General features: G+C 43.7%; 2 protein-coding genes across 3 annotated transcripts in view; one reads left to right on the top strand and one right to left on the bottom strand.

Moving 5' to 3' along the window:
- The first annotated feature begins 250 nt into the window (after positions 1-250).
- On the top strand, positions 251-2,958 carry rbm15b (RNA binding motif protein 15B). The gene has a single exon (XM_028998647.1). It carries the CDS (start codon positions 441-443, stop codon positions 2,823-2,825), a length of 2,385 nt encoding a protein of 794 aa, XP_028854480.1. The 5' UTR covers positions 251-440; the 3' UTR covers positions 2,826-2,958.
- A 13,047-nt stretch (positions 2,959-16,005) lies between these two features.
- The window catches only part of pcbp4 (poly(rC) binding protein 4), a 52,981-nt gene continuing 43,092 nt past the window's right edge, over positions 16,006-25,894 (bottom strand). Inside the window, exons 13-15 of one of the 2 annotated variants that reach the window (XM_028998036.1) lie at positions 22,827-22,882; positions 19,949-20,118; positions 16,006-18,180 (exon numbers count right to left, since the gene is read on the bottom strand). In XM_028998036.1, coding sequence (XP_028853869.1) covers positions 17,823-18,180; positions 19,949-20,118; positions 22,827-22,882 — 584 coding nt within the window. In that variant the 3' untranslated portion in view covers positions 16,006-17,822. Of the gene's footprint in view, positions 18,491-19,948; positions 20,119-22,826; positions 22,883-25,894 lie in introns of both variants that reach the window. The other variant, XM_028998037.1, reaches the window with a different exon arrangement.

The raw sequence follows: 25,894 nt of genomic DNA, 5'->3' as shown, positions 1-25,894 counted from the left end.
ATAAATAAGGAAAATGAACATTTATTCATTTAAATAAAAATATTTCTGTACGTGTAAATACACATTCGACTCATTGCTCTAATGTCATATTGTGATAGTGTGATACGGTCCTTTCCCTCATTTTTGTTGGCTTGCTCCGACCACATCAGTGAATGTCGGGGTATCCTGGCGTGTGACGTCACGCCCTGGGAATCGCGTCTCCCGAAGCCCCTCCCACTTCCGAGCGCGCACGCATTCCTTTTGTCCAAGATGGCGGCGCAGATGCAGCCCTGGTGATGCTGCCGACTTTTAAGCGCGTTTTCACCTTGTTTTAGAAAGGCGCGCAAACCTCCCATGGTGCGACCGCCGGTTCCGCTCTGACCGCAGCCGCCGTTGAGGTGCGCCGGACGCCCGGACCTTGCGGGCTCTTATTTGCGGGAAACTTCGGGCAGCAGTTGAAGATGAAGCGGCAGGCCGAGCGGGACTCCAGTCCGGCGCGGGCGATTGCGAAGCGCATCCGGGAGAGAGACCGGGAGCGGGACGCCGCCGCGCCGCTTGCGCTGCTGCTCGCGGAAAGCCGGAATTACCACAAGCGCCAGGCGCGGAGCCGCAGCCGGGAGAAAGCCCGGCTCCGGGAGGAGCCGCACCACCGCCAGCACCACGACCCGGCTCTCCTGGGCCGCCCGGCCCTGCGCACCACGCCCGCGCTTCCGAAGGCTAAACCGAGCGCAGAGCTCCTGGCCGGCCGCGCGTCGGGGGGCCTGGAGTACAAGACGCTGCTCATCAGCAACTTCACGTCGCAGCTGACGGACGAGCAGGTCGAGGACGGCCTGTTCCACGAGTTCAAGAAGTTCGGGGACGTGAGCGTCAAGCTGTCGCACACCCCCGAGCTGGGTCGCGTGGCCTACGTCAACTTCCGGCACCCCGAGAACGCGCGCGAGGCGCGACGCGCCAAAACCAAACTGGTGATGTGCGACCGCGCGCTTAAAATCGAGCCCGTGTACGTGCGCAGGCGCAGCTCCACGCCTCCGGAAGTGGGGTACCTCCCCCTGTCCCCGGGGGGCGGAGCCAGCAGCAGCGTCAGGGAGGCCCGGGCCCGGCACGTCGAGGCTCTGGGGCTGAGCCGGGAGCGCGAGAGGATTCTGGAATACTACAGCGCCCTGGACGAGCGGGGCCGCGCCTTCGCCTACCAGCTGCCGGAGGACGACCTGAAGCCCGAGGACGACCAGAGGGCCACCCGCAACCTGTTCATCGGCAACCTGGACCACGCCGTGTCTGAGCCGGAGCTCAGGCAGGGCTTCGACAAATACGGCATCATAGAGGAGGTGGTGATCAAGCGTCCGGCACGCGGCCAGGGCGGAGCCTACGCCTTCCTCAAGTTTCAGAACCTGGACATGGCCCACCGGGCCAAAGTGGCCATGCAGGGACGCATGATCGGCGGGAATCCTATCAAGATTGGCTACGGCAAGGCCAACCCCACCACGAGGCTCTGGGTGGGCGGTCTGGGCCCCAGCACCTCCCTGGCCGCCCTCGCGCGCGAGTTCGACCGTTTCGGCAGCATCCGCACCATCGACTACGTGAAGGGCGACAGCTTCGCCTACATCCAGTACGAGAGCCTGGACGCCGCGCAGGCCGCCTGCGCCCAGATGCGCGGCTTCCCTCTGGGCGGTCCCAGCCGGCGGCTGCGCGTCGACTTCGCCAAGGCGGACGAGCTGCGCTCATACGGGCAGCAGTACCCGTCCGCGCTGGCCGTCCCCGCCCACTACGAGCTTCTGGCCGAGGGCTACGCCCCCCACTGCAGCCTGGAGAGGGAACTGCGGACCCGGGCGAGGTCGCCCACCCACCCGCTGGCGGCCGAGCGCGACTGCGCCGCGACTTTCGAGCCGGACTGGAGCCCGCCCAAGAGCCTGGAACGGAGGACGGCACTCGAGGCTTTGGAGTGGGGCCGCGCCCGCAGCCGGAGCAGGGAGCGCTGGGTAAAAGAGCGGGACGCGGAGCGCGCCCTCGGGAAGGCGTGGGAGGAGCGGCACAAGCGACGCAGCTTGTCCGCCGACCGGCTGGTGGAGGAACGTGGTCGCTCCAAGGTCCGGGCCGGCGGTCCGGTGTCTCCAGAGGACAGTCCAGACCGGGCGCGCGGCAGACTCCCAGACTCCACCTCCGAGCCCCAGGACCGGTCGCCCGACGGCGGCCAGCGGTCGCCCGACGACCCGGACCCCCCGGCCTCGCACAGGAAGGAAGACGGGGTCCCCGAACGGAACCACAACGCTGCGCCGGACTCGCAGACGGACAAGCGCCGCAGGCCCGGCACGCTGTCCGAGTTCGCCCAGCCGCTCGGCCGCGTGTGGCACGGCGCCCTCGTCCTGAAGAACAGCTGCTTCCCCACCGACATGCACCTGCTGCAGGGCAGCTCCGCCTTCGCCCTGGCCTTACTGCAGGACCAGCGGGCCAAGCCGCCCGCCAGCATCGGCCAGCTGAAAATCGCCCAGCGCCTGCGCCTGGACCAGCCCAAGCTGGACGAGGTGACCCGGCGCATCAAACTCGGCGGCCCGGAGGCGTACGCGGTCCTCCTGGCCCTGCAGGCCCCCGCGGAGCGGGACGTTCCTCCGCCGGAGCCCGGCCTGCAGAAGCGGCTGCTGCGCAACCTGGTAACCTACCTCAGAAACAAGCAGGCGGCCGGGGTCATCAGCCTGCCCCTGGGTGGCGCCAGGGAGCGCGCCGCGGGGGGCATGCTGTACGCCTTCCCGCCCTGCGACTTCTCCCAGCAGTACCTGCAGGACGCCGTCAGGACGTTGGGCGCGCTGGAGGAGGAGCACATGGTGGTTGTGATGGTGAAGGACTCGGTGTGAGGGACTGGATTCCAGGAAGTAGGTTCTACCTGATGAACTCGATTCCAGCTCTGGTCTACAGTGACCGCCGGACACCTCACAGCCGCTCTTCTCATCCGGCCTGGCACTTCCTTTTATCATCTGTTGCTCTGTTGCATATTTCTGTTCACACTTTGTTTTTGATTCTAAACGGTTTGATGTGTTTTTTTTGTCGTGTGAAAAGGCTGTTGATCCACTTTCGGGAAGGGACTCGCCGCTACCTCTACAGTTCGAACGTGTCAGCAGGACACTGCGGAACGAACCTAATGACAGTAATATCTGTTCTACTATGGTGTAGGTAGCACAACCAAGTAGTGAAATAGAAACGGACTCCGGGTCATAGACTGGAATGGCCGTGAGTGTCATTCTTCTTTATTGGTGGGAGGGGCATAATCAATGTTTACCAGTCAATGCAATCACTACTGTCTCATGGACGTTTTTGACTGAACAGTAACAGTTTATTTTAAAACACATTTTGCCATCTGTTCAAGAGTGTAAACTCTTACACCAGTAACACTAGCCTTTGCTCATTGCACATAGAGGACATTCTTCCACAATTTTCTCCATTCATACTTGAGTGCTACACTCCAGTTATATTGTTGTTATTATATTTTAATAAGTGAACCGGCTAGGCGTTGTTTTTATTTTATACTGTGTGTGTGTCGTGTGGAGATGTAAGTAAACATGTCATGTTCTGCTTTTTAAACTGGTGTCTGGTCTCTTTAACTTTTTAGCACATCTCATCTCCATAGTTACGTGTTTGTATTCCGCCATCTACACAATAAATGAAGGTTGAAGCGGTAACCAGGCGGCGACAGGACAGGAGCCACTAGGTGGCGGTAAAACACTGCACTGTGCTGTAGTTCTTCCAGATTAACCATCTTTTATCACTATTGGGTTCTAAAGGACACCTTTATCAGATGTAGTGTCAAATGATCCGATATGCCACACAGATGCTTCAGGATTGTATGGAGTCTGGCCATGATACATTTTGGCAGTGTTTGTGGAAGAGAAGAGTACTTCTTCAGCTCATTTAATAATAAATCAGTAGTGCAGTCTGGCATCTGCCACTTAAAGAACCTCTTAAGTTATAAGCACCTTATTTATTGGCCTTGTGAATGATATACATTTTAATGCTGAATCGGTTCAGATTTGGCCATGTGGTTAGAGGAGCATCTACCAGGAGGTTGTTGTTCCAACCTACACATCTTCACAACCTGCCCCATTCATTATTAGACCATTAAATAACACCAGAGCTGAATTAAAGTAGGGCTGAGGTGAAGACTCCTCTAGGACCATGGTTTGGAAACGCTGGTGTAGTCTTACTGATTCCGTGTGAGCCTGAGCGCCCTTTCTGATTTGACCCACATACATCTCCCCTCATTAGCTGCTTCAGAGCAGCAGCCAACGTCTACAGCACGTCAGCAGTCAGAACTGGTGAGGAGTCTCTGCTAAACATGTTTTCTGTGTTCAGTATCAGTTAAAATGGTACAAGACAGCCAGGTCAGTGTCACTATTCTCTGACTATTCAGCCCCACCCTGCTGTCCTCGGGGCGTGGCTGTGTGAGCAAATTTCCTGTGGCCCAGATCAACCAGTCTGCCTCACTGCAAGCCTGCACCGCCTCGGCAAGGCCAGGAAACGTCAAAGGAGGGATGAAATATTAATGCAGAAACATGAGGGCTCCAATGAAATCCATTAAAGGGTGGGGGGGATCAATGGAGTAACTGCCCCCTCCACCACCACACACACATACACCCAACCCTCCCATGTAGCCCAGACAAGAGAATATCAGAACATATTCCTGAAAACAATGGCAGCCCCTCCTTTTATCAAGTCCAGATCCAGCTTCGGAAGGGTATTTTTAACCTGTGAGCATGAGGCAGCTGCTGAAAGCTCAGAGTTTCTAAAATAGATCCCCTTTCCTCCGGCTAAAGAGTGCAGCACGATAACAACAATGGCTGCCAGATTAGATTACTAGAGAAAAAGCTGAGAGGCGTGGATGAAAAGAAACACGTGTGTGGCTGGGTGACGGCGGCCATTTTTATTTACTGATTAACTTTTTCATTTTGTCTTTTTTACAGCTTTAAATCAGCAGATCTTTGTCCTTGGGGTGGGATTACAGAGCCTTCTGTCAACCTGTGGTGACCCAGCCCCCATCCCAGGCTGGGGACACCCCGCTGGCAGATGGTGCGTCCTCTGATCTCACCCTCTGGTTGTCCTCTCTGTGCTCTGGGCCGATGTCCCAGAGGGACGGTGAAAGAGGAGACTTCACAGCCCTTTGATCCAAAACCCTGAAGGCGTGATATATATATATATTTAACAGACTTCACTTCTATACATCACTCACAAACAACAAGATGTGCTCGATAACTTCTCTAACCACACAGGATGCTCTGACATATATACACAAGAATATTGTACTTGTGTTTTGTCATCCATTTATTAAAAAAAGAGAGACAATTACGTATCGCTTTAATTTAAAATTATGTCAAATCACAGATTGTTAGAAAGTGAAAGTATTCAATTAACGTTTTTACATCAATGGAATGATAATCAGGGTTGAGTCGGGGGCCTGTTTAATAGTTTGTTCTGCAAACACAGTGGGAGTGTAAAGTGTTCATTGGTCCATAAAAATGAAGGAAACCCCTTGTTATCTTCAATGTAGAAAATTGAATTGGATCTGGGTAAAATATGGGAAAAACATGTCTAGAGTTTCTTCTATTGAACTTTTCCTGGACAGCTGATGTTGTTGGACATCATAACTGGACATCATGTGACATGGACCCGGAGGGTACAATTAGATCCGGTATCTGGTTTTCACCTGCGTCTCCCTCTGTTCCTATTTTTCTTCTTCTTCTCAATCTTCTCATCGATCTGTTCTCTCACTTCGCCCCTCGCTTTCACTCTGTCTCTCCAGCTTCCTGCTTCACCCGTGCTGTAGTTTGTAGATAGTCATTAAGACGACGCTGAGTGTGTGAGGTAGTAATGCCTATGGATTATCTGTCATGCAGTTAAGTAAAGGAAATAAGTGAGCCCCTCTCAGGGATAAAATGTGGGCCTGAGCGATTCCTGGATGAGGTTGTTGCCTTCCTGCAGAGATGATTTAGTATTTTCAACAGGAAGTGGGCATCCAATCCTAATACAACAACAGGACTCGGAATGGAATTCCCTTCATCCTGGACTGTCCTGAGTGCATGCATCCATTAGCTCACAATTACATTACTGCAGTGATTTCTTCTCTGGCCCTCAGCACCAGTATTTTGACTGTGGTACCAAACATGCACACAGGGCAAGAAGCCCACAAACCAAAATGAGCTTTAAAAATCAAGATGTACAAATTTTAAAGTTAGCAGTTGCACATATATCTTGATTGCATTTCACATTGATTAATGCTATTCCAGGCCTGGAACTCTACCCTGGACCTAATCTAGCTAATGAAGGCCTTCATTAATGATCCCCAGGACTGCTGAACACAGAGCTCCACAGCCATGGAATATTCATCCTACCTCGCTCCATCATCGTTGTCACCATAGCTTATGGTGAGGACTTTGAAATATCTCTCTCTCCCAGGGAAGGTCCAGCTACATCAGTCACAGATATTCTTTGGGGGGCTGCTGATGTTTTATGTTTGGGTTTTACTTTAGTATTTTAGTATAGTGTGGAAGCTTTATAAGCTTTAGTTCATCTGTTACAATCACTTAATAAAATAACAATACAAGCAGTAATAAAAAAAAACGAATTGAATGGTGCTAATTAGGAGCATTCTCTAGCACAGAATTCTGTAAATCTGAATGAAATGCATCAAGCCAACATTAGCAAACCAACCAATCAAATGACAAAACATTTTTCAAACATGTGCCTTTCAATTTCTGTTGTTATGCAAACTATTACATGCAAATGCAAATCTAGGCTGGTAGTCACTTTTTAACCAAAACCACTCACACACACACACACACACACACACACACACACAAACGACCCTTTTTTCAACTGCAAGAGACTAAGAGTAAAAGAGAACCAGCAGAAAGAGAATGAAGAAGCTTACAGAGAATATTGTGCGATCATATAACATAATACAGGTCAGTAATGCTTCCGGCTGGTGCTGTTTTACCCCGGGAAGACATTTATAATTATAGGAGGATCAAAACCCTGTCTGCAAAATATACTTTTCACAACTGTTTTTTTTATTGTCTCTGTTTTCACTTACGGTTTTATTATAATTTAGTTTGTTTTTTATCATGCTGAAACACAACTAGAACCCAGCATCTTCTGAAAAAGGAGTGGAATACATGACCATGAATAATTTCATAGTCACAAAATTTGAAAATGTTGTGTAACAAGACAAATCTCATTCAGTCCACCAATAAATAAAAAGAAAAATTGTCAAATGAAAACAAAATGATGAAGTCATGCATATTAATAATAATGTGTTGTAGTGGACATTACTGTTACTGCATAATTACTAATTACTGCATAATTCACCATAGTCACAGTTCAGGGGAAAGGTTTGCATTTTGGTTGCAAGTGGCCCCTTTAAGGCAGTGGCTGATGGGGGCTTCGGGAGACACAGCCATGTGGTGGGAGGGGTTAATGTTTTGTGGATTTAAAAGTAAAGGACGCGCAAGTGTGTTTTTTGAACACGAAAAGTGTCTGTCCCTTTGTGCAATTTCTTATTTATGTATCATATACATATTTTGCTTAATCACTTTTATATACCTTTATCTTGATTTTGCTCTGTTGTAAAACATTGAATGACTACTTTGTATGAAATGCAAACATATAATAAATTTGACTTGCCTCTTGTGTTTTTTTTTATATTTGTACAAAACTGTATACTGCTTGCTGATACTGACCCAGCTCCTCGGGAACTCACATTTCTATGGTGGCAATAAATGCCATAACAAAATAAAATTGTAATAAAATAACAATCAGATGCAGCACATGCTTGTCTAAAATCCTAAGCTTATTTGTCGATTTATTTTAACCGTGGAACGTTACACAAATTGGCCCAAAAGTGTGGATGTGATTTCTAGTTTGTTGGTCATGGTCATTTACGCATCACTTCCTTGTTTTGAACAGAAGATTTTCAGATGAGGGCCGATCTCTGGAGATTATCAGACATCATCAGTTTTCTTTACCCGGGGCTGCACTTAACTGCTGGAGCACCGTCATGCAAGAAAGCATCTAATAAGCTCCTGTGGTTACTGCAAACAAACACCACATCTTCAGAGGACAACTATGCTGCATGCAGTGGCCTTTTTAAACCTCCCACAATTGCCAAAAACATTATCCATGGACTGTTGAAATGTGGTTCCGTTTGATTTGACCTAGTATAAAAATGTACACAGTAACCATTTCTCCTCCCATTGGAACACCATGTTCACTGGTTGGACATTTATATTATTTTCTGAAATGGTTAAAGGACAGAAATACTATAAAACACCCAACTGTACTTAACTTGAACCTGATGACTCCACCATTATAGAAATGACACTGTCACTTGAAAATACTAAAACAAATAGTTTTATTATAAGGAAGGGAAAATGTAAATAATCATAATACATGAACTATCACTCCACATTCCATACATATGTTGTGGTCACATGAAATGTCACCTGAGAAGCTGCTGCTGAATGATGCTTAGAATAATTTGGATCAGAGAAGAACTCTCTCAGTATGGAAGAGGATAATTAAGTACAGCAGAACTCTAAACTGGTGCTGATTAAACCAAACTCTCCCATTCTAGAGAGCTTTGTTTGGCTTTAGACACATTTAATAACACAAATGACATTACAAAAAGACACAGACCTTCATCCACTGTGAAACAACATCCTCCAAAACATCTTTAATGTTTTCTTGTCTTTTGGTGTAATGCTATGCAGGTATCCATTTAATCTCAAATTGAATAGTGAAGCACACAGACTGCAACAACACAGTAACAATCAGGGCTTTTAAACAGATAATAATGCCATGTGACTCCTTCAGACAGGGAGGTATGGATATTTTTATCCCGCCTCACTCCAGCCATCTCTTTCTCTAACTCAACTTGTTAAGTGTTTTTTGTGCTTTTCTTGGATAATTCTGCCAATATTTTTGGACTTGTGTGTTGTATTGATCAAATGAAGGAACATTAAAAAAAGGTTCAAGATTGGTTGGTAGTAGCCTAGTGGGTAGCCTATCAACCAGAAGACCCATGTTCAAATCCCACTTACTACCATTATGTCCCTGAGCAAGACACTTAACACTAAGTTGTTCCAGGGGGGACTGTCCCTGTAACTACTGATTGTAAGTCGCTCTGGAAAAGGCCGTCTGATAAATGCTGTAAATGTAAATGTAAAATTCATGTCTCAACCTATTGAGTTGTTTTGACTAGGCTGAAAATGTAGGTCACATATTATGAGGGGCCTTTATTCAGAATTACCATGCAAATGCTTATGTAAAACCAAGCATGTACGCATATCAAATCAGAATCATTCACCTACCACAATAAAATCTGCAAACTGAAGACATTTACATTCACTACTGAAACACTCACACAAACAACTGAAAATATATATGTTCACATACCCACCTGAAATGCTCACACAAACAACTCACATACACAACCAAAACAATCACACAAACAACTGAAAATATGTACATTTCCACACACCTCTGAAACACTAACACAAACAACTGAAGAAGTATACACTCAGATACACAATCAAAACAATTACACAAACAACTGAAAATGCATATATTTACACATACAACCATAACACTCACACAAACAACCGAAAATGTATACATTTTAACACACTCAGGTTCACACTAACACAAACAACAGAAAATGTATACATTTATACACACAACCGAAACACTCACACAAACAACAGAAAATGTTACATTTACGCACACAACCGAAACACTCACACAAACAACAGAAAATGTATACATTTATACACACAACCGAAACACTCACACAAACAACAGAAAATGTTACATTTACACACAATGGAAACACTCACACAAACAACAGAAAATGTTACATTTACACACACAACTGAAACACTCACACAAACAACAGAAAATGTTACATTTACACACACAACCGAAACACTCACACAAACAACAGAAAATGTATACATTTACACACAACGGAAACACTCACACAAACAACAGAAAATGTATACATTTATACACACAACCGAAACACTCACACAAACAACAGAAAATGTTACATTTACACACACAACTGAAACACTCACACAAACAACAGAAAATGTATACATTTATACACACAACCGAAACACTCACACAAACAACAGAAAATGTTACATTTACACACACAACCGAAACACTCACACAAACAACAGAAAATGTATACATTTACACACACAACCGAAACACTCACACAAACATCAGAAAATGTTACATTTACACACACAACTGAAACACTCACACAAACAACAGAAAATGTATACATTTACACACACAACCGAAACACTCACACAAACAACAGAAAATGTTACATTTACACACACAACGGAAACACTCACACAAACAACAGAAAATGTATACATTTACACACACAACCGAAACACTAACAAAAACAACAGAAAATGTATACATTTATACACACAACCGAAACACTCACACAAACAACAGAAAATGTTACATTTACGCACACAACCAAAACACTCACACAAACAAAACAAAATGTATACATTTACACACACAACCAAAACACTCACACAAACAACTGAAAATGTTACATTTACACACACAACCGAAACACTCACACAAACACATGAAAATGTAGAGTTGAGGCCAAAAGTTTTGAGATTAACACAAATACTGGTTTTCACAGTTTGCTCCTTCAGTGTTTTTAGATCTTTTTGTAATTTGTTTCTGTGGTTAATTGTATAATTACAAGAATTTTATGAGTTTCAAACGTTTTTATTGATAATTAGTTTATGCAAACAGTCAATACTTGCACTGTTGACCCTTTTTTCTAAGACCTCTGCAGTTTGCCCTGGCATGCTGTCAATCAACTTCTGGGCCAAATCCTGACTGATGGCAACCCATTCCTTCATAATTAGGGCTTGGAGTCTGTTGGAATTTGGGGGTTCTTGTTTCTTAGCCATGGACCCAAAATGTAAATGTTTTATTCCCCGAGTAACTTATTTATCACTTGGGCCGTATGGCACAGTGCTCCATCATGCTGGTAAAGGCATTTTTCTTCACCAAACCATTCTTGGATGGTTGGGAGAAGTTGCTGCTGGAGAAGGTTTTGGTACCATTCTTTATTCATGGCTGTGTTCTGAGGCAAAATTATGAGTGAGCCTGTCCTTTGAATGAAAAGCAGTACCACACATGAATGGTCACAGGATCCTTTACTGTTGGCACGTTGGTAGCATCACCTTTTCTTCTACGGACAATAATTTTTCCAGATGCCCAAACAATAGCTAAGGGATTCATCAGACAATGATTTTACCTCAGTCCTCAGAAGTCCAATCCCTGTACTATTTTTGAGAATATCAGTCTGTCCGTTTTCTTACAGAGAAGTGGCTTATTTGCTGCCCTTCTTGACACCAGGCCATCCTCCAAAATCTTTGCCTCACTGTACATGCAGATGTGCTCACACCTGCCTGCTGCCATTCCTGAGCAAGCTCTGTACTGGTGGCACCCCGATCCTGCAGCTGAATCATATTTACGAGATGGTCCTGTTGGTTGCGGTGCATCCTGCACTGCTGCAGGATGTCTGGCAGCAGAGTTGAAAGAGAGGCCGAAACTTTATCAAAAAATGTGCTCTTTTATTTTTAACAGGTACTACAGATAGTGAACCTACAGATAACAGAAGACATAAAACACTGATTAGGACAGGCTAACCCAACCTGGTCCGGGCCCCAACACTGACCAGTGATAAGTGGTCGGCTCTCTGGCAACACTATCTCCCTCTGGTCTCAGCTGCCCTGGTGCCCTGCCACCTGTTGCCCCTCCTCCTGGATCAAACCACAAAATGAATTTCACAATTCATTTCACAAAAATGAATTTAATTTACCACTATAAACAACTTTCCTCCATGTTGTTCCAGTCATGATAAGTAGGCGAGACCACGTTTAAAGGTTTTGCTTATGTCTCCTACAGCTGAACAAGCCAAGATTCCATGTGCTGCTACTTGAACTTCAGATCTGCTGCAAGGACAAACCTCACCTCTCTGTTTCTAAAATTTTAATTTAAGAGGGAAGGACATATGTTTACTGGGGCATTGCCCCTCTTGCCCCAGCGCAGCACCGGCTTTCACTAAAATAGGAAAGTGTTTCACTTTTTTTTTTTTTGTGAAGTGATACACAGCAGCACAGCACACGGTGCACACAGTGAAAATTGTCCTCTTCATTTAACCCATAATCCTGAGTGAGCAGTGGGCACCATGACAGGCACCCGGGGAGCTGTGTTCACTTAAACATGGAGGCGTTTCACTTGAACAGGGAGGCATTTCACTAAAACAGGAAAGTGTTTCACTTGAACCGGGATACATTTTGCTGGGATGCGTTTAACTTAAACAGAAAAGCATTTCAGCTGAACAAACGATGCATGACAACCAAGCTGCAAAATGGCAGGGACTCCAGGAATTATTGCACTAGTGCAATATCGGCTCTAAACTCTTATATAAGCCATTGACTCTCATGGTGGCCATGACTTGTGTGCATCCCAGAATGTACGTCTGCATACTGTTACAGTGTTGACCTCACCTAGGTTTGCTTTATGTTTGTTCAGCCATGTGCCATTTACTCTGTATTTATTATTAATATTCCATTATGTCGTGCACCTCAGCATGACACCATGTCGAGTAATATCCTACGTAACACAGGGTAAAACAGAATGAACTTGATGGTTGCATGTGTATATTATAAATTTGTTTAATTGTTGATTGTTGTGCACAGCAGCATGAGCATTTCAACAAGGACATAGTATTACTGCTTAATGCATCATAAGAAACTGTGCACAAAGTCCAAAATTATGGCTACAAAATCCTGGGAATGTCCTCAGTGCCTTTAAATTGAAGGCAATATAATATTATTAATAGTTTGAAGTTGAAACAGTGGTCTTTCTTGATCAATGTCATGAATTTCTCATCCAAAATTCAACATCCAAAAAAATGTCAGAGACATCCTTAATTAAATCTGCTGCCATCTACTATGATGATGAAAATAAAATGAAAAATGGACATTTAAGCAAGACAATGATTCCAGACACTCAAGGAGCCAAGGAAAAATTTGTTTCAGAAAAAAAGAAAATAAAGGTCCTCACCTGACCTGGATCCTTTAGAAACACTATGGAAAGAACTAAAATTCAGAGTTCATAGAAGGGAACCACAGAACCTTCAGTATTTAAATAATGTTAGTTTAGCAGAATGGGCCAAAATCCAGGTAACAGAAATGCACCGTCAGCTCTACCTCACTATTGGCCTATATTTTGCATTTAATGGCCATTGGCAGATGTCATGAGTTGTTTAGTTGAATGTCATTTACAATAATCCTGTCTGGTTGCAGTTTCAGAGAAGACACAGTAGGTGATAGTAGAGTGCAAATTGTCTTCTCTTTTTAATTTTCAGTATTCAAAGCACAAAAAAAATAATTAATTAAATTAATTAGATAAAACTTCAGTATTTGCCATTGGACAAATTATTAATTTAAGCGCAAGACCTGACCCTAATGATTAAAAATTTGGTCCCCCTGCAGTTATATCATAAAAAGGGTCTTACTGCTCAGAGACCACTAGAGTCCAGGCGCAGAGAGTGCAGATAAAATCCAGCATTCTTGAGCTGCGCAATTCTTCTGATCATATTCTGGGTGATGCGGAAATCACCTGAATCAGGTCTCTTGCAGCCCTGCTAACCCAACTGTCTCATTTCTCAGATCAGCTGCTAATTACCATGTTCCTGTCTCTTTGTCCCTTTTTGTCAGTAATTGTTGGTAAATGGTAATTATTATTTAGAACTCTGACATTTTCAGTCTTTTAATTACCCTCCATCTCTCTCAGTGCTGCTTGCAGGGTCCGCCTCTCTTTTAGGAGGCGGGCAGCAGCCAAGCCACAGTTGGGGATAAAAATGCACCATGCACTGTGTGTAGGGGTTCTTCACCATGGTTGTGTTTTTGGTGACTGGCATCCACACTGCTGCCTCCAACAATTTGTTTGTGTTTGACCAGCTGTTAAAGTGCAGGCCTATTCTTACCCTGCATGTGTGTTTGTGTGCGTGTGTGTGTGTGTGTGTGTGTGTGTGTGCAGGGTGATGATTTGGCCACTTGACATCTGCTGCTGATGAGTCGAACTGTGTGCGTCAGGGTAGTAATAATTGAAGTGTGTCTTCATCACTGTTCTCATCGATGTGCTGCAAAGGTGACAACCCCAGACATTTGTTCACACATTTGTTCTCCGTGTCAAATTGGAGTAATAATGTGAGAATGTTAAAATTTCAAAAAGTAAAAAAAAAAAACTCATTCATGATGCAAGAATGCTGATTAATTCTTCATGATAATGCAAAATTATAAAGATGAATGATTAACTTTTTAGTGCCATCAATTAACCATTGAAGGCTTTTATCTGTAACGACTCAGTGGCCGGTTCAATAATAATATATAATGCATGTAGAAGAAGGAGCAGTGGGGGACAATCTGCCACTGCCAGCAAAACAGGAATATGTCACCTGCTACATTTTAGTACAAGAAAACACTGCTAATTTAATACAGACTGACCTACAACATTTGAATTATATGAGAAATAAGATTTTCAAAGCACATGAGCCAATATTTTATTCACAACAGAACAACAAATAAATAAGATAATGAGCTAAAGTTCAAACTGGGAACACCTTCATCCACATATCAAATTGGATGCCTGCAAAAGGTCACAAAAGAACTGAAAAAACAAGAAAGTTGAAAAAGATTCAGTTAATTATATCAGGACGCTAACATGATTATAGAAAAGTCATTTTAGAGAGGCAGAGTCTCTCAGAAGATTGGCAGAGGCTTGCCAGTCTGTGAAAGAGTATATAAAAAGATAGTGGAATATTTTAAAAACATTTTTCTCTCAATGTCAAATTTCATTGGATGCCTGAGGTCTTCGGGTCATAACTCATCAACATGATTGTATGAATGTCAACACTAATGGACTGAGGAATACTTCCAGAAACCACTGTCGCTAAACACAGTCCGCCTTGCCACCTACAAATGCAGCAGTGGCCTAGTGGGTAAGCAAGCGAACCTGTAATCAGAACCACCAGTCCTGAACCAGCAATGTGCCACTGAGGTGCCACTGAGCAAAGCACCGTCACTAGACACTGCTCTCCAGGCGTCTTTCATGGCTGGGAGACATCCCAGCATTCAGTTCAGAATTCTGTATTTCAAAAGGTTATACAGGCCGGTAATATGAGCAGCTTACATGTTTTGGAAAGAACTATGAATGCTGAAAGGTATATGATGTTTTTAGAGCCACCTTCAGGGAAGGCCTTGTGTATTTCAGCAGGACTGCAGCATGGCTTCATCAGAGAAGAGTCTGGGTGCTAAATTGGCCTCCTGCAGTCCAGACCTCCAGATTCACATATAGAGAATTTTTGGTGCATCATTAAACGAAAAATATGTCAAAGTCGTCCAAAAACTGGGAGCTGGAAATCCACATCAGGCAAGAATGGGGCCAAACTCAAACATCCTAAAAACTCTGGAAACTTTGATGCTCAGATGTCAGGCAATGCTACACCAAGGTAACCATGCCCCTGTCCCGAATATTTTGAGACTTGTAGCATGCATCAAGTTTAAAAATAGTTTTGTTGTGAATAAAATATTCACTGAAAGTCAATTTATTTGACTTAAGTTTTTTAGTTTTCATATTTTTCAAATTTAAAGAACAACCCAAACTTTCTGTAATTCGGGTTGTATTTCTCACTTGACATGGTTGATGAATATATACTGTTCACTCTTTTTCCATTTGAAACAGGGCATTTTGTGTTTTGGCCCTTATGTTGGAGAAATCCAATGGTTTCCCTGGTTTTGGTAATGCAAAAAGATTATTCAATGATTCTACACAAATGTTTTGAATAGCAGAGGAAGCGAATTTCCCCCCTGTGGCTGAAGATTTTTGGAATCAGCACCTCATCCAAAAAACAGACACCAGAATCCAGAGTGGAGTTAATACATTTTTATTCATCTGAATGGCAATGGAGTCGTGGAAGGAGGTCTGCGATCATAGAATCGCCAGGTCGATACTGTACAGATGGCAAACCTGTGTGCAAAACCAAAATCATGTTCGGAAATGTCCAATGTAATCGAGTTGTCATTTTTTTTCTTTCAACATGGAATTATCAAGTGTAGAGTGTGGTATGTGTGTCATTATAACATCGATTAGTTTCACGTGTGAGAATGTGTGTGTTAAGTGTTGGAATGAGGTTATGTATATATAGTATATTTATATATTTATATATATAAGTATATGGTATGGTTCTCATAAAGTGAAAGAAGCATCATTTATACAAGTTCTATGCCCAAACGCAAGTTTCCAAGGCCTGTTCCTCTCCACCAATGATGCCCAACTCACACTACTTTACTGAACCATACAGAGATATTTTGCATAGACGGCAAGTTGAATTCATGCAAATGGTAAAGAGAAAAAATGTGAAAGACATCAGGTGAACAAGGGAAAGAAACGAACATAGAGTGTAGAGACTGGAACACGACTGAATGGATGGGTGTGAGATTAGTAGTGGCGCATTTAGACAACAACAATAATAACAACAATAATTATATGTGGGTTTATAAAAATAACTGAGCTCATTTATAGAGTTATAAAAAGAAAAACTGAACAAGGGAGACTACAGAGCATGAACACAAGCACCTGCAAATGAAAGCATGATTCAGCTACAGTGTCCTGGCCCTCTGTGCCAGCGCCACACGCTCCCAGTCCAGTATTGCTGTTCACTCACCTCCCGGCCTGTCAGTGCCTCAGTCGGGTGTGTATGCGTGTGTGTGAGAGATTTTGTCCCTGTGTGTTTATGTGTGTGTGTGTGTGTGTATCTGTGTGTACACGCTCCAGTCAACATGCAGCAGTAGTTACTGTCAAGGCGGGCACCATGCATAGAGGCCTGTGTGCCGTTTCCCTCCATTTAGCGCCTCGGCTCCTGCAGCCCACACTGGTGGAGAAAATGGCCTAGTTTTTTTTTTTTTTTTTTTTTTTTTTTTTTAACTTCTGCTCAGTTATAGTTACATTGCATCAGTGGCAATACAGTGTCTCTTGAAAAAATGAAGTAAAACAAAAACCCACACACAACGTCTGTCCAATCCCTCAATTCAACAGGAGCTACTGCATCTGTGGTCAGTGTGAAAGAACAAAATTCCTGCTCTAAGCAATCAAACAACAAATTAAAACAGCAAATATTAGAAACAAAAATAATTGTCATAATAAATTAAATAAATTACACATTTCAAATTAAAACGTGACAAAACAAAAGAACACATTAAAAATGCAGCACAACGCAAGATTGAAATCTGTTTAAATCTGTCTTAAAAACATTTTTTACAGTGTTCAAATATTATAATATATTTTTTTAAAAAATCAGGAAGTTGTATACAGAAGCATACACATCAGAGTATAAAAGCTGATACAGAGAGCTGAGCATCAGTCACCAGTGTTTCCTTAATAAACTGGGAGGGTAAAAGACATGAATTATTAATAAATAAAGAGCATACGGTAGAAGTGGGAAGAGGGGTAAGTGGGACACCAGTCTATGGCTTTAGAGGCTCTCTGCCAAAAATAAAAAATAAAAACAGAAATATTGCTACCTGCATACAAGCCATCCGCACCGTCATATAATTCTTGGGACGAAGCTATAGGAGGAACAGAAAATGGACAGATTCTGTGTTGTTAGGGCAGGGGAGGGACGTAGCTGAAGAGAGAGCTTCTCATGGGGCTTGTATTTGGAGAGAAAGGACCCGTGGGCACGGACATCAGTAGGGTGCAAACTTCTGTCGCTCAGGCTTCTTGATTCCGTTGGCGGAGGAGATTTTGGCGGTGTAGGAGGCCAGGGTCCCGTGTGCTGGGACGGTGGCGGCCGCCGCAGTGGCTGCAGTGGTGGCCGCGGTGGGGGTGGACAGTGCCAGAAAGGGGACGGATTTCATTCCCAGGAGGCTGGAGAGGGGGAGGGCATAGGGGGTGCCCAGGATGGGAGCATGGGGCAGGCCGCCCATCGCTGCCAGGGCTGCGGCAGAGGACGAGGCAGGGGAGGCAGGCTGGGTGAAGCTCATGTTGAGGTCAACAGGGGTTGACATGGAAGAGGACTGGGCGGTGGATTTGGCGGTCTCTAAACTGCACAGGGGGAGGGAGAGAGGGAAGGGAGAGGGACAGAACGGGAGAGGAGAGGAGGTGGAGGGGGTGGAGGAGGGACAGGGACACGAATGGAATAGGGTTAGAAGGATAAATAAAAGACATGTTAAAGAAAGAAATTGAGAGAAAATCAAACATAAAAAGTAAAATAAAATTAAATAAAATTTGAAAAAAAAAAAAAAGTCATAAAAGAGGTGTGTTTTGCTGGAGGTTGCAACAGATTATTTGAGGGGAGACCTTGGCACTCATGGGGGAGGTGCTGTTTAATTTGGGGTGATGGCTCGGGTAAGGGCTTGGGGGAAAAGAAACAGAATGATTTTAAACTCATTAGGATTTTCTTGCTCTCTGAAGGCTGAAGCTAGAAAGCAGAACACATGTTTTAAAACGTCAAGTGTGCAGTTGCATGGAGAGTCTTGACCACGCCCTGGTCTTTTAACCCACTTTTCCACTGCATACTGGTGTGAGGACGGTGGTGTGTTCAAAACGCAGAACTTTCTGATGGGATGGACAAGCATGGCCTGGAGATGAAGGCCTGAATTTTACACTGCTTTAAAAGAATGCTGTCAATCAAGCAGGGTCAGGGACCAAAGCCTTTTAATCCATCTCACCCTGAACCGCCACCTTTTATTTACTCAAAACCTTCAGAGCACACAAACAAGAAATAATCTGGTGAGCAGATCCTCTGCACCAGTCTGCCTGTTGAACACACCAGAGATGAAAACACCTTTAAGAACCAGTGGCTACTTTATTAGGTACACCTTGTGTATAGATGTACAGTTGCGGGGCAGAGACCCACTGTGTCATTCATCAATGGTCAGTTTCTGGCCAAAGGACCACTGGTCTGAGTTGATTCAGTGTAACAGGCATTTTGTACAAACACCAAAACAACAACAAGAGGGCCATCTAGATCATGTTGACAGCCCAGAAGTCTAATTCATGGGTTCTGGTGCAGCTTACAACCTCCTGGAGCAAGTCGGGGCCCCTGCTGGATGGATGTTCAATTGATGAGAATGCTTGTTAGTAGGATTACGCTGCATTTTTGTAAAGAAAAAATAATTATATATTTTTAAATAAATAAAAAATTGCATCAAAACCACATCAAATTCTTATATATAAAGCAGTGTTTTTAACTATTTAGTATAAAACAAATTAAGTAGAAATAATTTAATGGTGCATTAAGCAACTGTATTATTAGAATCAAATCAGAATTTAAGTGACCTGGTTCAGTATGAATACTGATGGCAGGTGGGATTTTGGTGTTTTGGAAGGAGTGGATCATTTACAGCAGTGCTGATGGAATAGTCCAGCAGTCCTGTGGTCCAAAACTGACCGATGATAAACGGTTAGATGAATAAATGTCTCTCTCACTAACAGAGTCTCTCTGATCAGAACATAGAACTGGATCTGGATCAAGATATTTTGCTTTTACATTCTAAACCAACTGAATGGCAAGAGGTAACCTCAAGAATGGAAAAAGTTAGATGATATTTCTCCAGACTGTAAAAGTTTAAAAGCAAGTTTACTAAGGGACTCTTCTGTGAGTTCATGCTGCATTGGAGGAAATTGAGCAGTGCTCTCCGTGGACAAAATTACAGTCTTCCTTCAAGGCTGCGCAACTTCACTGACTTGTCACCCCCTAACAAGCTGCACATCACAAACCAGTCCCAATGAAAAGCTCAGCCTGCCTAAATTCACTGCACTTTGGTGAGTTGCATCTGGACTGCAGTGGGTTTGCACTGGGATCTCTTACCAGGAGGTGATGAGGTACTGGGCAAGGTTGATACTAATGGGGGAGCCAGTGATGGTGACGTGCCGGTCACTGGTACTGTCTAGCTGGCTGCCAATCTTGATCTGCGCCCCTGAAACCTGTCGGATCTCGTTGATTTTGGTGCCTTGCCGTCCAATGATGGAGCCAATCAGCTGTCAAGAAAGAGACAAAATGGTTAATACCAACATTTTCAATACACATTTTAATGGCCAATTTTATATCCTGAAATTGTGTTTCAGGGACTTTCACAATATTCACACAATATTCACCTTACACTCACACACTTTCAATACTGACACACACAAACACCCTTCACTCACACCTACGGACAATTCAGAGTCGCCAGTTGACCTAGTGCACATGCCTGTGCATTTGCAGAGTAAACCGTGTATGCCTGTTATTTGACAAGACTCAAAATTTAAAAGGAGAATTTGATAAAAATCAATGTGTTGCATAAGATACCGGTGTATCGATAAAATATCACCAAAGAAAGTATAGATTGCCATGCAAATAAATTTTTGGTCTAAATCCCACACAATTCATGTGGGCAAGATATGCTACATTTGGCTTTATTCCAACTTGGGCAAAACTTTTTCGCCTATTTCTACTACTAACCAGTCTTCAGGTTGGCATGGTTTGCCGATAAGAGCCAGTTCTAGCTGATGAATAGTTTAGGGCCAGAGTTGGAGACATCATTCTTTGTGGTATCCAGGTCAAAGGACAGTGGACCAGAAGAATTTTGTGTGAGCTACCTCTGTACCATCTCTGATTATATTTACACTACCTCATCTTCATCGGGGAATTTATGCTGCCGCACACCTGCCTGTGCGCTGCATTATCTTCATACATGCCCTACCAGTCAAAAGTCTGGATGTCTCTACATTGTTGCGGTTATGGAGACTAGGTTGGAGCCATTTTGAAGAATCCAATGCAAGAAACATATTTAGTTTTTTTTGTATCAGGAGAAAGTGAAGTATGTTTGATGAATGTTGGTTTGCCTTCAGAGCTAGTGGAGGAGGAAGACAAGAGTGCGAAATGCTGCCATCACAGCAAAAGCTCCCTGATTTGGGGAGATGCAAATTTTTTTTTTGTTTACTACATAACCTCATGTGTGTTATTTCATTGTCCTGTGTTTTCAGTTTTGTGTTATATCTTAAAAAATGCAAAACCCATAAATGAGCAGGTGCTTCCAAACTGGTGTTCTCATGTTGGTGCTATTCAGGTCATAGAAACAATGAAATGGCTCTAAAGAGAAAACTGATTCCAGAAGCACTTCGATTAGCAATTGAGAGCTGAAGATGGTGTTTTCTGATTAATTAATTGTGTGTTTGGCTCACTGGTATGCTTGCCAGGGCCAGCCAATACTATCCTTTGATCCCTCTGATCCAAGGTCACTTCCAGTCTTTATAGAGAGACACAATGTAGCTGAGGATGAGCAGCTTTTGATTTTTTGTTTAGGGGGGCGGTGCTGGGGGAATAGGGGTAGGGACACTGCTTCATTTCACTGTGATCCAGAATGACCTCTTCTCTGGATCTGCAATTACCATGAAAGTTGTGCCGAGAAGCTGAAGACTCCGTGGAGCCATAAAGTCCACAGCGGCAGGATGCCTGCTTTCTGCTCAGAGTGGTGCTTAATGGCTTTGTTTGCAGATTTGTGAAGTGGGTGTAAACTCTTGACAGGCTCTGATCTCTGGCTCATTTTTTTATTTCACCAGACGGATCAGTCACTTGAAACCCTCCCGAAATGATTAGCACAAAGCTTTCAGTCCGAGGTTTGTAGTTGCCAGCATCTGCACCAACAAAAAAGCCTCCCGTGCCACTCATGTCTGGGACAGTTAAGTGACCCTCCATCTCTCCATTCACCAGCAAAGCATTCCTTTCCTTCAAAGTCACAGGCCCACACAGAGCCCGATTTATCATGCTGCTTTCCCCAGTGCCCGTGGCTATTAATGGCACCCCACCATTATGCTGGATGAAGCGCCTGGTGGCAAGGAACTCGACCTCTCTCTTTTTTTCTGTCCTCTGTGCCTCCCATCTCACCCCTGTTCTTATTTTTATTTATTTATTTTTAAAATAATAATTTCTACTCTTCTAAATCTGATAAATATTACATAAATAAATATTAACTGGCTCCATGGGCCAGTGTCATCTTTATCACATCGACCGGTACAGGCATGCTTCATTTCTTTGGAATCAGCTTAGGGTGTCAGGAAGCTGCATCTTCGGCATAAAATGAGTCAGGCTCTATTTCTGGATGGTTGAAGAACACCGATCGATGCCGGTGCTTCTGATTTCAGACAGAGAGGCGTTCTGAGTGCCCGGACAGGGGGGATTTAAAATTACAGAAGGACGAATTATGGGGCAGATGCCTGACACTGAGCAGTCACCAACAGATTAGTACTTCAGAGCTGGCTGGGAGGGGCTGGGGGTCTTTGGAAAACCCCTGGTGTCCAGGCAGGTCTCTGCTCAATGTGTGTGTGTGTGTTTTATTATTTCAGGTCCCTGGCAGAATTTATTCCAAACTGAGGCGGTTGATCTGAGAAAAAAAAAGGATAGAAGGAAAAGGGGAGAGAGTGATGGAGGACTGGGATGGGGTGGTGTGGGTGAGTGTTTGTGTCTGCATGCTCTGCCATTCTTTGATGAGTTTTTTCCTGACCAGACTAGAAAAGAAAACTTGGCTTTTTTCTTTCCTCGACGCTTGCCTTCTTTATGCTGCGCTGACAATCCCTCAGTAGCTCGGCTGCGATGCTCCGCTGTGAATAATGATGTCAGTGGAGCTGCTAGCTGAGTTGTGCTAAATGAAACTGTGTGATGTTGCTATGAAAATAGGGCAGGAGACATAAACTAAGACTTGGCTTACGTCATTTGGAATGAGAAGTTCCTGGGACGTGGTGTGGGAATTCGTCTCCATTCCAGCTGAAAGAGAAGAAGAGTGGATGTTAACACCATCATGGAGATCCACTCGCACAGCTGAAAATGTGTTAGATTCACTTCTGACCTGGTGTACCTGGACACGATCTGAATCAGGAAGTCATTTATAGAGAACTGATAAAATTAAGCTGAGAACTGCTAAAATTTAGAAGATAAAGACGTGGTGCTATTTTTGAAAGTTCAGCTGTATTTGTAGAAACAGGGCTGAAAGATGAGTTCAGCAGACCATCATTTCTGTGTCAATTAAAAATGCAAGTGCCATAAATGAGTAGGTGTAACCAAACTTTGACTAATAGTATATTGTAGTGTGGACCATGGCACTGGACTAGCTGAAACCTACTCTGCACTGTCCAGTACCTTCAGACATTGACAAGGTAGCTCTCCCATGCAACATGTTCCGCTCTGACACTCTCTCTAGCCTAGAAGGTCCCTTTTTACTCCTTCCTGGGGTTTTCTGTGTGTATATAAAAGTTCAACGTGGGTGCAGAGCCTGTCAAAGCCCATTGGAAAATACTCAATCAATACCCTTGAATACAGCATTCATTCTCTGTGCTGTTATTTGATGAGCTTTTGCAATGTCATTCACTTCTGCCCAGAGTAAATTTTTCATCGAGATCTGCTTCGCAAATTGTTCTACACCAATGGGGACTCTGTGGTGAATCAATGTGTGAAAATCCTGCCTCATGCTCCCTGAACAACTCGTTCACAAGTTGAGCCCAATGAACCAGTCATCTTGGAATCTGCCCATGCCATCAGGGAAGAGGAATATCCTGGTCATTGATGGAATAACTTGGCCATTCAGTATGTTCAGGTAGTCAGCTGACCTTATTCTTTGGGGACAGAATGTTGTTGAACCTCGATCTGAACCAATTGCAGCAACTCAAGATCATAGCACAGCCCCCATAAGCCAGTATGTAGGCGCAACTTGGCGTGATGGCAGAATCACTTTATGCATCTCTCTTCATACCCTGAAGACCCATCACTCTGGAACAGAGTCAATCTGGACTCAGCAGTCCACATGACCTTCTTCCATTGCTCCAGAGGTGAATCTTTATGCTGAAGCTTTTTTCTGATCTGTTTAATCCAAATCCCACGAGTTCCCTTGAAACAGATTAATATATTTTCCACTTCCTGCTTTTCCATGTCTTCCATTATCATTGTTTGGGTTAAATAACTTGTTGCCAGATAAAACATCATCCCTGCAGTAATTATCCAATGTAAGGATCTTACATATTTGCTTTGTCCCCCAGGTGGGGACTATTTTTGAACAGTGTTTATTTCTAAGCTATTCCATACACCCTCCATAGGTTTAAACCATTCAAAAATGTCTATACCTAATCTATACCATTAAAAACATCTACTGCACATTTCCACTTCAAGACAGCAATAACTCAGGTTAATTAATGAAACCCCTTCACTTGAAGCCGCTCCTTCCCATGACCTATCATTTTAAAGCCACTTATTCCCTTATAGCTTACTACATTCCTCCTGCATTATTCAAACACTACATAAATCAATTTTAAACTGTTAAACACATGAGACATGCCTCCACACACCTAACACCGTACAGTAAAAACATAAAGATTTACAAGGTCGTTTCCAAACAAGCACAATAAGAAACAGGAAGTAGAGTCATGTGTACACGTGACAGTCACCAGCCACGGGTCGGATTTTCCGTAAAGTGGCCGTGAATGCATGGGTGAGCATGTCCGTTCGCTGCAGTTCTCCAGTCCCAATCATCCTTGCATTTTCAAACAATAAATAGAACATCTCAGATCCATCTGTAGATGCAGAGCAGGTAGTAGGAAGAGAAACTCTGAGGAATGGTGGTCCTCAGCACAACCCTGTCTCAGTGACAGGACATGCCCTCTCTCTCCTTTATCTGTGGCCCTTTCCTAAAAGCTGTCCAACCGTCACAGCAGCGAAAGGCTTCACAGTAGTTTAGGTTGTAGACTGGCTGATAAAATAGAGAATAATGTCTCCAAAATTCCAATTATACATTCACTTCTATCACTATAACATTTATTCAGGAGACAACCTACTTCCTTGATTTATCTGGTTTTACTCCTCACAGCATCCCCAATACAAACTAGTTTATAAATCTTAACAGTTATTAATGTATGATTCCAACTTGTTCTTGCGGCATGCATTTATCTTTTGGCCAGTGTTAAGAAAGTAATTTCACCCTGCAACACTTTCATTCTGGTTATTGATCTACTGTAAAATATATGACAAAAATGGTAAAAAGTTACAGAAATATATCTGAAAGTCCTGCTTATGACAGCCTGTTTTATATTTCCCTTCGTCTGCATTAATCAAAGATGTTCTACATATTTCATAAAGCCAGCCAGGAAAACAGCCCCATGTTTTAGAGCTGTTTTTCTAAACTGCAATCATAATCATAATGCAACTCTCTGAAACAGGATCATTTGTGCATCATCTTGAAATTAATTGACTGGGTAAAACTAGCAGTTCTTTTGGGTGACAATTTGTGTAACATCCAAAACTTCCTGAATCTGACAAACCGTTTGTTTCATTTTATTTTGTGACCCAGCTTCACCTTCAGCTTCACCAACATTGTTCCAACATGTTTCCTGTCTTCCATTTGGATTAATCCCCTACTGAAACTGGGCTATCTGATGTGGTTCGGTGAGCATCTTTACAACCTGTAGCAAAGCAGCAGCATGAAAATCTGCCTGGTGGCAGTTTCTACAGCATGACCTACATTGCAGCACCCAGCCATGTTACACAACAACAGGCTGTTTTTTTTTCATTTAAATGCAGTGACGCAAACGTGTCACTGCAACACAAACGACAACACTATGGATGGGATTTATACAGGCCAGTCATTAAAGTGGATGACAACCCTGGTCTCTACCACTGGGAAATTGTGTAGCCACAAACAATACGCACATATTTGTTATCCTGCTTTTCAAACTTTTAGGCCCCGTCCACACCAAAACGGTTTTCTCTCTAATCATTTCAGGGGATCCAGAA

The sequence above is a fragment of the Denticeps clupeoides genome, chromosome 12 (genome assembly GCF_900700375.1).
Source record: "Denticeps clupeoides chromosome 12, fDenClu1.1, whole genome shotgun sequence".
Lineage (NCBI taxonomy): Eukaryota > Metazoa > Chordata > Actinopteri > Clupeiformes > Denticipitidae > Denticeps > Denticeps clupeoides.
Note: the sequence above shows the minus strand (reverse complement) of the source record. Positions and strands in the feature narration are given on the sequence as shown.